At 37.0% G+C, this 14,240-nt stretch overlaps 1 protein-coding gene across 1 annotated transcript; it reads right to left on the reverse strand.

Moving 5' to 3' along the window:
* Positions 1–12,777: 12,777 nt before the first annotated feature.
* Positions 12,778–13,638, reverse strand: LOC147332898 (uncharacterized). The gene has a single exon (XM_086289698.1). It carries the CDS (start codon positions 13,611–13,613, stop codon positions 12,918–12,920), a length of 696 nt encoding a protein of 231 aa, XP_086145824.1. The 5' UTR covers positions 13,614–13,638; the 3' UTR covers positions 12,778–12,917.
* Between the last annotated feature and the right edge of the window lie 602 nt (positions 13,639–14,240).

Consider the following 14,240-nt stretch of genomic DNA (forward strand, 5'->3'; position numbering starts at 1 on the left):
TTCGCACTGTTGCACCAGTTGTTGTTCACCATTAAACACACGCCGCCTCCCCTTGACTTCCCCGAGTCCCGTGTCCTGTCCATGCGGTGAACCGAGAAGAACTCGGCCGGCTGGATGGCGTGGTCCGGCACCGCTGGGTTCAGCCATGTCTCGGTGAAGCAGAGGAGATTGCAGTCCCGAATGTCTCTCTGGAACTTTATCCTGGCCCTGAGGTCGTCAAGCTTGTTCTCCAGTGACTGGACGTTGGCGAGCAGGATGCTAGGCAGAGGTGTGCGGTGTGCACGAGCTCTCAGCCTGTTCCTGACGCCGGCTCGCTTCCCTCTAGGCCGCCGCCGCTTCCCTTTGTTCTCCCTCGAGATCTCACTCGGCCAGCTCGGATCCGGAGTTAAAAACTTCGAATTGTGAGTACATTGTATACCAATAGAAACAAGAGTGTCACTGTCATACCTAATGTACCCAATGGTGATGATTTTGCCGATTTAGAAACGCTGAAAACTAACTTAAAAAACAAAGACAAAGAAAAAGTGGTCGGAGCAGTCGTGATGGCAGCCGACCTCACCGGCGCCATCTTAAACATCTTACCCTATGCTTAGGTAGTGGGAGGCGGTGGGTCAGGCCTAGTTTGTACTGTTTCAGCTTTCATCAGTAATAATGTGTCTGCACAGAAAAAAGTAGCCAGAGCTGAAAATAACACATTTTCTGGAAGAAATCCTGAAAACTGAATCCTTGTTTCTTACCTCTCCTGCTATGTATGTCACGTATTTTATCAAGTTAGTGTAAGCATGCCCCTTGACTCTACACCAGTCTATTGCAATTTGTCATTTGCTGTATGTGCAGCAGGCAGGACTAAAGGTATTCTAAACAAAGCAGTTGGAGCTGCTCTGTTGGACAAAATCTATGTGATAACACCAATTTTAAATTACCCAAGAGTAAGTTATGCATTTCAAAAATTATTTTAAAAAACCAAAAACATTCAAGGACTGCTGACTGCTTTCATTACTGGTTAATGGATAATTATTTTCACTTTTAATCAATTAAGTCATCAAAATATTAATTATTATTATTGTTATAATATTTTTAAATTTATATATGCCATTTTTATCCTCCCATTGATAATTTCACACTTAATTTAACTTTTTTAAGCTTCTCAACTGTGAAACAGCCGACTAAATTGGTGCCTTAGCAACAAAGCACAGGACTTTATTCAGGTTGTTCACCGTTAGCATTGTACTACAGCTAAAGGATTATGCCTACTGTTCTGGCTTATTGCCCAAGAAAGAACATTATGAATGAATCTATCATGTTTTTACCAAAGGGTGTTGAAGACTGTGATCTACGAGCACCTTCATTTTGATGGGCTAAAACTCTTCACTCTTGTTAAGGAGATTTATGCTGATAGATGACAAATAGACACAAGACCTGCTCATTAATACACGGCACAGCAGCTCCAGACGAACGCTTCGGTGTGCACCGAGCGAATTACGTGAATGATCTTTCAAATAAGCATCATGCAGAGGCAGGTCACAGGGACCACCGGTCAACACTACTGGCAGAGAACAGGAACAGGAGAGTCTGAACGGTTGATTATGATATGAAAGTGAGAGGAAATCAAAGAGTTTTCACACACTAGGAAACATGAGACGTGTACCCACACAGGTCACGTGACTTCTGTTCCCCAAACTTTTGCTTCCAGAAATAATGAGCCATCCTTTCTCTTCCCCTCATCTTCAGTCCTCCTCTTCTTTTTTGCTGTCAAACAAAGAGTCCTCTGATCATAGCGGAGTACACATGAGAGGAGCCAAAAAAAAAAAAATCAATGGTTCCATTCTTGTAGAAGATAAAAAGCTTTTAGGTTGTAATTATCTCCCCCTTGTCTCTTTATGAATTTGCTTACTACTCAAATAAAAGTTGAGGACTTCCTTGAACACAGATACAATAGGCTGGATCATTACGCATTCTTTGACCACATCTAAAATATCATGCTAATTATGTAAATGGACTGTATTTATATAGCGCTTTACTAGTCCCTAAGGACCCCAAAGCGCTTTACATATCCAGTCATCCAACCATTCACACACACATGGCAAGCTACATTGCAGCCACAGCCACCCAGGGGCGCACTGACAGAGGCGAGGCTGCCGGACACTGGCGCCACCGGGCCCTCTGACCACCACCAGTAGGCAATGGGTGAAGTGTCTTGCCCAAGGACACAACGACCGAGACTGTCCAAGCCGGGGCTCGAACCGGCAACCTTCCGATTACAAGGCAACCTCCCAACTCTTGAGCCACGATCGCCCCATGTGGCTATGTGACTGTATTAAAGGCAGGAAATCTATTTAAACTATCTTGACTCTTGTTTTTAATCAACAGTCTTTATCCTTTGATTCTTTATTTGTTTGTTTTTTGATTAGTGTTTTAATTTCATCATTAAAAGTTAACAAAAGGTCATTGCAATCAAATGTATTACAATTTACTTTATAGTATTGGGTACCCAACACTGTTGGGCACAACAGGCAGTTCATGGATTTAAAAATTCATAAAAAACTATGACATTGGTTACTGCCAGTCATCTCAAAAAATGTCAAAAAAATATTTGTTGAAAATGTGGTGTATTCTGTACATTTTGATTACTCTTAGAATAACAGACTCATTTACTTCTCCTCGGTTATCTTCAGCTACAATGCTGCCTTTTTCTGCTGCTCACTATGTGCATGTGTGTCAGAGATGGGTGAGAACCTTTATGAGAGTTTCATCTTGCTCATTTGGCTCACTCACGGTAAAAAAAATCACTTTTAATCTTACAGTATCAGCGAAAACCCTGATATCAATCTGATGGCCACATGGTGAGTGTGACTGTATAGCATGTTAATAAAAGTTTGGGGGTTTGGAGGGGAGGTTCTTAATTAGCCCATTTCAGGTTGCTACTGTATGTGTTTACTGTGCCTGTTCATTGTGTGATGAAAATGTAATTCAGAGCCATTGCCATGGGAAACACTGTACTTTAGCAGCACTTGTATGCTTGTATAAAGAGCAGCAATTATAATTTATTTCAACTGACAGGCACATTTCACCCTGTAGTCTTTATCGGGGTCACAAGGTACAAACCAGAATGCACTGGTTAAATATTAATGGTAAATGGAGTGTCTTATATAGTGCTTTTCTACTCTTTCGGAGTACTGAGTGCTTTGTATTTAACATTCACATATTTTGGGGATAGTATCATACCCAAAGATATTTGACATGCAGACTGGAAGAGCCAGGGATCGAACCACCAACCTTCCAATCAGCAGATGAACTGCCCTACCTCCTGATCAAAAAAACTCCAAGACACTCTTCAGATATGAAATTTAATCACCTTTATGTTCACGGCATGCATATATTTAATGCATTTCCAATGCATTTCAGCATATAGGCGTTAACCAATAGAAATAAGAGTACATGAACACACTGAATATATTTTAGTGCCGTTTTACCAAGAAGGGCCTTCCATAGAGTACAAATAAGGATTTTAGAGCAATCTTATTTTGAGAAGTGGAATCAACAAATGACTAGCTCTGTACTACATCTGAGTTATCACTGCAATGATCTTCTAGGATTCTCTAGGTTTAGGGTCCAGTCACGTTTCCTGGGAGTCTGGCTGAAGATGGCTATGTGCAAGTTTATCCTGCAGAGTGGGAAGTCTCCTAAAAGTAATTAATAGTGATTCAAGGAAGATCTGGCTCATTGCATCATCACTCTCAATAATACTCTACTCCCTTTTAATTATCTGTTTAAATATTTACTATATACCTATTAAATAATTAACTCTATAAGTGTTTGTGTCGTGACAAAGGCTGCTCTATCTTTTGTTTGTTTGGGAAGATTTTGTTGTCGTTGCCTGTTTGGCCTTAGCGTAGGCTGTCTTTCATTTCAATTCAATTCAATTTGATTTATATAGCATCAAATAACAACAGCAGTTGCCTCAAAGTACTTTATATTGTAAGGTAGAAAGTCTACGACAATACAGTGAAAACCTCAACCATCAAACGACCCCCTATGAGCAAGCATTTGGCAACAGTAAGAAGGAAAAACTCCATTTTAAAGGAAGAAACCTGTGGCAGAACCAGCCTCTGGGAGGGGCATCCATCTGCCACAATTTGGTTTTGGTTTATATCCGTAATCCTGAAAATATGAATCCATTTCCTCAGATTTTGCTTCAGACTTTCTTTCCTGGTTACACATTCTCCTCACACATTGGAATTGATTGAACTGTTTCTGTCTGTTGGTTTTCATATGTGTTGTTGCTATGCAAAAATAGCTAAATATTGAGATTAATGTAATAAAAACACATTTAAACAGCCTATAGCTCTCCCTATGATCCAAACCAGGAAAATATCATCAGTGTAGAGCTCCCACCAAACTGTATTTTTCTCCTAAGTAAAAACAAAGTCTTCTTCCTATATACCCAGGTACAGGCCTGCATAAGAAAGACTATAACGTTTTTTATGCTACAAGTGTTGCTGGAGCTTTAACCTCTTTAGACTTTTTGTTTCTCTCTGCACACTTTGAAAGGTGAAGTTGTGCCACAGACTTCTGTTGTATTTTTGCCATCCAAACTCCTCAAAGAAAATTTCTGACCTAACCAGAGTGAGCCCTGGATGTTATTGCACCAATATGCTATGTAAACGAAACATTTTCAGGGTTTTGTTTGTTTCTCTGTTTGTATATAATATTAAGTTGCAGCCCCTGTATGGCTTTGTGTTATTATAAGTAATGTGTGTGGTTGTGTTTAATAAAGTGTTTGTAATAACCATAACAACCATACCTGTGAAGGTACGCTCTGAAGATTTTGTTGTTTGTAACACTACCTGTTTTGTCTTTTGTCATTCACAAGGATGCACATGCAATTCATTTGTATTCCTGCCAATGATTAGCACTACTGCCTCATAACAAGAAGATTCTGGGTTTTAATGGAGCCTGGGGCTTGGTATGTGGAGCTTGGATGTTATCCCTGTGTCCTTGTGGGTTTCTCCTGGAACCCACGTCCAGTAATTTGCTTCTAAATTGGCCATAGGTATGGATGGTTACCCTGTGACAGATTGGTAACTTGTCCAGGTGAACCAGCCTCTTTCCCTATGAAAACAGTGATAGGGTCCAGGACCCCCATGACAATAAATTGGATAAGTTTAAGAAAATAGATGGAACGGTTTCACAACAATTTTCAAGTGGTGGTAAAATGTCAAAAAAAAAGGTGAAAAACCAAAAAAAATAAAAGTAAAAGGGAGTGGTCCAGATAACAAATGACATGGCTGTACACAATACAGTGTTCAACATATTGTGCAGATGTCTACACACATTTCAGTGTTTATCTGCAATTTTTAAATATAAAATAAAATGCATTACCCAATAAGAATAGCTACGTTTTTCTGGAAACGAAATAAAATAAAATAAAATGCCTTTAGATTTTTGTGAACACTGCATGTTCTTGAACAGCGATGTCACAAAATGTGAGATTTCTTTCTCCCATACTTGTTGGTGCTTTTCCAGCTGGGAATTCACCACAGCAATGTCCTCAGTGTGATGTCTTTTAATCTCAAAGCACTGCAATCACTGGGTTTTTTTCTTCTCCAGAGGACATGTTTCTGATTGCTGAGGCACTTATTATTTCCTGGATGAGGCTCTGATGCATACTACAGTACTCTGAGCTGTTCAGTAATCATAAAGTCACTGGAAGGTGTCCCTGATTGCCCTGATAGTGACATGATTTTTGAAAACATAAAGAAAAGTAAATAAAAAATAATTGGCTCACATTATTAACTGGAATCTAACAGTATTTAAAAAATCTAGATAAATAAATAGCTTTAATACACAGCTTGCAGTGTCCCCATATTAGCTAACTTTATTCTTTATACGATCTAAGTTGATCTGAATTATGTTATTTTAGTCTTTATATTATGTTTAACAGCATGTACATCAAACTGCTAAGAATTTCTGATAAGACCATGTTAAGATTTCTCTAAATAGATTTTCTCCTTTTAGGAAGAAACATTTCTTTATCATTCTTTATGTACTAAGTATTTACTCACACCGAGAAGGAAGGAAGTGCCATGATTCTCATAGGCAGGAGCTCTCAGTCTGCTCACTGTCACACTTTTTCGCAAATGCTGAACTCTTGTGTTCTTTTCTCTCTTCTTTGACATAAGAATCCAAACATTAAGCTGTAATAGAATAGCTTAGAACCATTTGGGGGGGATTAGCATGAATGGAACATCTGCACGGAGACAGCATGAAGGACACTGACTTTTAAATATGATGGATCAGACAAAAGGGGGTCTGGCGCTAAGGAATAATAATAATGATAATAATAATAATAATAATAATAATAATAATAATAAACTGCAGTAAGCTTTCAGAAATCCTCTTCCTCATAGCTTGGTTGTAATGAGTTCCTATCAGCTCAAAGCAGTCAGTCTATTATCTTCTGACCTCTGGCATCAAGGGAACTTCTGCTCACTGGATGGTTTCTCATCAGACCATTCTCTGTAAGTCTAGAAATGGTTGTGTGGGAAAACAGATAGTAGATTATCAGCTTTTGAAAAGACCAATGTTTATAATCCATTCTGATCTTCAGTTTGAACTTCGGCAGTTTGAACAGTTTTGATCAGCTCTACATGCCTAAATTCATTGAGTTGTTGCCATGTGATTGATTGATTAGATAGTTGTGTTAATAAGCAGCTGAATAGGTGTGCCTAATAGAGTGGCAGATGAGTGTGCATCATAAGTTTTGTAGATGTAATTAGATGCTATTGCCATGAAATTACAATACAGTGCTTGTGTAAGAGGTTATTTTAGCCTGTAATTAAGTAGTTGCGACACAGCATGATGACACTGTAATATCGGACATAGATAATAATCTTCAGAAGCTTAGTTGTGTGGCAAGGTTGCTTTGTCAGCTCCTGATCATAGGAATGTGCAGACTGCCATAGATTATGTATTATGGTTTTTTCAAAGTTGTGTGCAAATTATTATTTTATATCTCTCTGCAGTGTTTTTGGAGGTGTTTGTATCTGTTTTATTCTTCATAGGAATCCCTTTGTGATCAGGGCCAGCCAATCAGATTGTATGAGGGCCCATTGGCCCTGCTTGTGCTTCCATTCAATCCTTTGGGTACTTTGAACAAACTTCACACGAATAACAAATGCTGACTTCATACTGTGACTAAATACTGTGTATGAAAGACCACTATGAAAAAATCACTTGGCCTTCAAGCCATTGCTCTTTGTAGATTTTTTTGACATAAGAATGTGCTTTGTCACTGCAACAAAATCTAGTTTTGAAGGATAAAGTGTACAAAAAAAAAGAAAAGCTAGTGATAATTTGGACTCAACCTCCTCTGCATTCTACTTAGCAGCAACACTCATGCTGAATAGAGAATGAGGTGCATCAGACCAGGGAATGGTGTGTTAGTATGTACTGTGACTAAAATAAGGCTTTGTTCTGTGTTTTTCATCTCTGGCATGCATTCTGAATTCTAAGATTAAAGCTTCTGTAGGTGGTTGTGAATAAGGCCCAGTTTCTAACTGGTAATAAAGCATAAAAATATATATATTTTAAAATAATAGAAACAAAAGCAAGTATTGAGCACTTATGGATTGTTTTTTTAAATGTGCTGCACAATGAATGATGGAATTTGCCAGGTTGTACAGTAAGGGAATTTATTTTATTTCATCTGTCTTGAGGTTCTTTTGAATGCTTTGTCAGTGATCTGTTTTCCTCCCACAGCCCAAAGACTTGCAGGTCAGGTAAAAGAAATTATAAATTGCCTGTAGCTGTGAATGTGAGTGTGAAGGTGCTGGTACCTCTTACCGATTGCTTACTGGGATATAGTCAGGCCCCATCTGAACCTGAGCAGGATGAGAGTTGGATGGGAGATGTGGACCATCCAAAAAACACCCGTACATGCGTAAGCTGCAAAGATGCAACTTCACACTGATAAATTCAAAAGGCATTTTATAGCCAACTGTAGTTTCACAAATAGAGTCCTAAGAATCTCTATTAGATCTCAGTAGAAGCTTTTGCGACACTGAAAATAAGTAGTAATGACCTTGGATTTCGTAAGTGAAAACATCAAAGCAGTAGCAAAGTGGTATTTTAAATTAAGCTCAGTTACATAGTTCAAAGACAAATAAAGTATCTGTTCAAGAAGGCATACACAGAAAAATATACATGTTAATAGCCCTACCTTCTCTCAGCAACATTCTGCAGCTTTGAGTTTATATGTGTGGGCATGTTTATAGACAGGAAGGAACACTCACTGTAATATGCCATAAATTTAAGGACAACCTTGAAACTTGATAGGAGCTCTTACAATGGATTTATTGTTAAAATATGCCAGTTCTATTTGTGATGGTATTTCTTCAAGGACCAGCTGTTTTGTTTGGGAAAATGTTAACAATGTTAACGCTGTAATAATAAAGTCGCATTGACTGTATTGTACTGTTCTTATTGGTAGCTGCAGGCTAAGACTACCTGATGCTAACAACTCACTCAAATCTCTGTAAAGCTATGCAGTACAATACTGAATCACTGCTTCAGTGCCTTTTTCAATAAAGACATTTTAACATGTCGAGGTGAAAAATGTACTTGTGTAAATAATAAAATTAATGAAGGCTGAACTCTATTGAACTGCTCAAGTTTAAGGGTTGAAGTATTTTTCATGGTGGCTGGTTGTCACTCTCAACTTTACTCATTCACTATTCACTAAACGAACATTCAGTTTAGTCTCTGGAGCACAGCGTGTAGAGACTTTGGACTCCTAATCATCATCTTTAAAATGTTAGGGGCAAACATGGCAACTATAATCAGGTACTGAAATGACACCAATTTGATACCAGTGCATTTACAAGTTATAATTGCCCAAAAACTAAGCATAAGGAAAATGTATGTTCTCGTCACCTAATAATATTATTAGATATTCAGCTTCATAGCTTTTCCTGTTCAGGTTTTATGGTATTGTGCATGCTGTCTCACTGCCATACTGGGCAATCAAATTACATCATTAATTATGTAGTATTATATGTGCAGAATATAATTAACTGTACTCCACTATGATTGATTGATTGAATCTTTATTTTGAACATGTTGAAAAAGTATAAAAAAAAAAATAGAATTAAAAGAGACAAATGAACAAAGCAAACAAAAGGAAAACGAGCAACCACAACTCCAAATAACGTCCATGTTCAAAAAGGAGCAGGAAGAAGCATAAGCTTATTTAATCCCACCCCTTTTCCACTATCTAGTATCAATAGACTACAGAAATACCTCCTTGTAATTACATTATATGTTATGTGTAATTTTTTTTTTTTTTTTTTTTTTTTTTTTAATATATACACATATATGTTTCTATCTATCCATACCTACGTATATACACACATACGCACATATACACATTTTCAATAACCCCATTAACACCTGAAGGATACACAACCTACAATTTTATATATATTTAATATATATATATATATATATATATATATATATATATATATATATATATACATACATATACACATATATATATATACATACATACACACATACATACACACACATACACACATATATATATATATATATATATATACATACACATACACATATATATATATATATATACATACACATACACATATATACATATACATACATACATACATACACATACACATACATATATACCCATACCAACAAACCCGTGCATGCGCACACACATGAAAATATTAGACAAGAACACCCTATCAAATCTCTACCTTTTCCCTGTACCCTGTAAAAACCATATCCTTAAACCGCTTTTTAAACTGCGCCATGCTTGGACATTGCTTCATATCTTTACTTAGTCTGTTCCACAGCTTCACTCCACACACAGAGATGCAAAAACTTTTTAATGTTGTACGGATACGAGGATGTTTTAAATTTAATTCCCCCCTCAAATTGTATCCCCGTTCCCTTTTAGAAAACATTTTTAGAATATTGTCAGGAAGCAGGTTATTTATTGCTTTATATATAATTTGTGCTGTGAGAAAATGAACCAGATCTGTGAATTTTAGAATTTTTGATTTTAAGAATAGTGGATTTGTATGATCTCTGTAACCAGTTTTATGGATTATCCTTATGGCCCTTTTTTGTAATATAAAGATTGATGATAGCGAACATTTGTAAGTATTGCCCCAAACCTCTGCACAGTAATTCAAATACGGTGCAATCAGGGAACAATAGAGAATGTGGAGTGATTTGTGGTCCAGAATGTGTTTTACTTTACTCAAGATTGAGACACTTCTTGAAATTTTGTTATGTATATGATTTATATGAGACTTCCAGTTTAATTTATCATCTATAATCACACCAAGAAACTTATGTTCAAGTACTCTTTCAATTTCCACACCATCTACATGAATCTGCACTTGTGCATTTCTAAGGGAATTCCCAAATAAGATAATTTTAGTTTTACTTAGGTTTAGCGATAGTTTGTTCCTGTTAAACCATTTTTTAATTTTGCACATTTCTGAAGTAATTGTATCCAGCAGCTCCTTTAGATTCCCCCCAGAACAAAAAATATTTGTGTCATCTGCAAATAATACTAATTTTAATATATCAGATGCCTTACAAATATCATTTATATAAATAATAAATAATTTTGGACCCAGTACAGAGCCTTGTGGAACACCACAAGCAATGTCCAAGCATGATGAGGAATGGACACCCAGCTTCACAAATTGTTTCCGGTCACTTAAATAATTTTTCACCCATTGCAGTACAACCCCCCTAATCCCATACCGTTCCAGTTTATTAATTAATATGTCATGATTGATTGTGTCGAATGCTTTCTTGAGATCCAGAAATACTTCAGCTGCATACTGTTTCTGATCTATAGCATTCGTAATCTCCTCAATTGATTCGATTAATGCCAGAGATGTTGATCTTTTTGATCTGAATCCATATTGACTGTCAGAGAGTAATTTATATTTATCTAAGAATTTGTCTAATCGTTTATTAAACAGGTTTTCTAGGATTTTGGAGAATTGTGGTAGTAAAGAAACAGGCCTGTAATTTGTGAAGTGGCGTCTATCCCTGGTTTTATACAGCGGCACAACTTTAGCTATTTTCATTTTGTTTGGCACTTTTCCCGTCTGAAATGATAAGTTGCAAATATATGTTAGAGGTCCTACAATTCCTTCAATGACCTTCTTGACGATTTTCATGTCAATATCATTACAATCAGTGGATGTTTTATATTTACACATGTGTACAATGTCAATTATTTCTTTTTCCTCCACTGATGTGAGGAACATTGAGTTAGGGTTCCTATCAATCAGGTTTTCACTACATTCTACTGATGGCAGTGACTCAGGAATTTGTTCTGCCAGTTTTGGTCCAATATTTACAAAATAATGATTAAAGCTGTTGACCTTATCAGCAGTGTTTTCCATAATATTGCCATTATCGATAAAGTATTGTGGATAACTTTGTTGTCCAGAATTATTTTTAATGATACCGTTTAAAACATCCCATATTCCTTTCATATTATGTTTATTGTTGTTCAATATTTTACTATAATACTCCTTTCTACATACACGTATAATATTGGTCAACTTATTTTTGTATTTTTTATATTTATTTTCAGCTTCTTTTGTTCTTTGTTTTAGGTATTCCCTATAGAGTGTATTTTTCTTTTTACATGCATTTTGTAAACCCTTAGTGAGCCATGGTCTATCTGAATATTTGTGCTTTGTTGTATTTTATTGTTGGACAGTTTTTATCGTACAACTCCATGAATATTCTTAAAAATATGCCATATGCAATATCAATATCAGCTTCTTTGTACACCTTGTCCCAGTCCTGATTTAATAGATCGTTCTTAAATGCAGTCATAGTTTCTTCTGTCCTTACACGTCTGTATCTCAGTTGTTCTTCATGCTGATTTTTCTTATAATTAGTGTCATAAACTGCAAAAACTGGTAGGTGATCACTGATGTCATTAATTAATATTCCGCTCACAATGTTGTTTTCCATATTGTTAGTGAAAATATTGTCAAGTAAGGTGGCACAATGTGGTGTAATTCTGCTAGGCCTGGTTATTTTAGGATGTAAACTCAAACTGTACATAGTGTTTAGGAATTCGTCGGTCATTTTATGCTTTTTTGGATTCAACAGGTCAATATTAAAATCACCACAGATAAACATAACTTTTTGATTTGTTTTAGAGAATATTTCCTCTATGAAGTCATTAAATACTTGAATACTAGAGCCAGGTGTTCTATATATACAGCTAATTATTACATTTTTTTCTTTTTCCTTATAAATTTCAATTGTTATACATTCTAGTAAATTATCAATTACAGTTGTCATACTTTCTACCACCTTGTAGTTTAGGTTTTTATCCACATACACAGCTACTCCCCCTCCACTCTTGTTCCTTCTATTTACAAAATTCACTTCATATCCCTCCAGTCCAAAGTCCATTCCTTTCTCCGCATTGATCCATGTTTCAGAAATGGCAATAATTCCAAATGGATTTGTCAACTCATTTAGATATTCCTTTATATTGTTGAAGTTGGCATACAGACTTCTGCTATTAAAATGGATTATTGATAATTTATTTTCCGTGTTGATGGTGTGCTTAAACTGTTCATCAGTGAAGTAGCAGCAGTTACAGCTGATGTTGTAGAAGAAATTATTTTCCGGGTCTATATCCTTTTCTAAGTCTAGAACATTATGGTCTGTGTATCGAAATGTTCTCAGTTCCAGATTATCATAAAGAGAATTCCAATGAGTCATGTTGATATTGTTGCCGGATGCAGATGAAGTTCTTTTGGACTGTGCCATGTGTTGTGTTGTGTGTCACGTCACATGTGTATTCATACCTCCAGAGTAAGTTGACCTCAGTATTTGTCCAGCTCTTCCATATTTCTGATGACCAACACTTTGGCTTGTTCCGGTGTTCCATTGAGTTTAATGAATACTTTGCAGTTGGTGGTCCATGTATTTTGAATTTTTCCCTGTTTCTTCAAGTAACGTGCTTTCCTGGCAATGTCCGCATTTCTTTTTATCAGATGTTCGTTCATGAAGACATCGGATCCTTTCAGTTTCCTTCCTTGTTTTAACAGTGCTGTTTTCTGTTTTCTGTTTGCAAATCTCACAATAATGGCTGGTTTGTTACTGTCATTTTTTCGGGGTAGAGGGTGGCAAGCCTCAATGTTGTTATAATCCACTTCCACACCTTTGGACCGTAGAAAGGTAACCACTTGATGCTCCGTGGAGTTGACATCTTCCTCTCCTGGCCCTCCTACATTGTCAGTGGCGACCGCCCGGGCGTATGACCGGGGTTTGATGCGAAGCCCCGTGATGATAACATCGTTCATCCGGGTGTACTGCTCCAAATCCGCCACTCTGTTCTCCAGGTACGCCAGCCGCCGATCCTTCTCGGCGTTCTGGATGCGGAGAGCCTTAACTTCCTCGACCAGGTCCAGGATGGCTTTCTGCTGCAGTTTGACAGTAGAAATCTCCTCTGTCATAAACTCCAGCGACTTCTTAATATCGTCTCCTTCCTCGGCTGACAGAACTTTTTTCGGGCCCATGCTGAGAGACGCTCTCGTAGCTTTGCCGTGACGACCGGCTAGCTACTTCCCAAATCAAACTGGGCTAAAGGTTTAAAAAAAAACTTGAGTGACTGGTTCCTGCTTTAATTTTTCACTCTCTTTTTAGGACTACTGCAAGTAGGCTGTCTCAATGAGAGGGTGAAGTGTCCATTTGTACTGGAATATATTCACTTCATTACTGTGAAGTACTGCACACAAGCTACTCAAGTACTGACTGGTTTTGATTTACTCTGAAATGAGTTGGCTCAGAAGTAGTTGGAAATCTGTCCAGCAGGTCGGTGGGACATGTGCAGAAAGGATGATCAAGTGTGGAAAAAAACCCCTCTGTTAATCCTGTTTATTTCTTTCTGTGCTGAAAAAAAAGCTGGATTTTCCCATCAAATGTATTCATTCTGACCTCTCTTCTATTGATACCACCCCAAATCTTCACTGCGATATCTAGCATTTCTTTGCATTGTTAATAATGACAAGATTAGATTTCATGGACACAATAATGCAGTTGTGTAAGTGGAATGATTAATAGTAATCAGAAAATTAATTCCTAACAATTTTTAAAATTGATTAATCATGCATGGCATTCATTGATAAAAATAAATGGCAAACTAA

This window comes from Aulonocara sp. 'chitande type north' Nkhata Bay, linkage group LG4 (assembly GCF_057382095.1).
Source record: "Aulonocara sp. 'chitande type north' Nkhata Bay isolate Kocher_YH1m ecotype deep benthic linkage group LG4, A_spYH_male_GT1.1, whole genome shotgun sequence".
Lineage (NCBI taxonomy): Eukaryota > Metazoa > Chordata > Actinopteri > Cichliformes > Cichlidae > Aulonocara > Aulonocara sp. 'chitande type north' Nkhata Bay.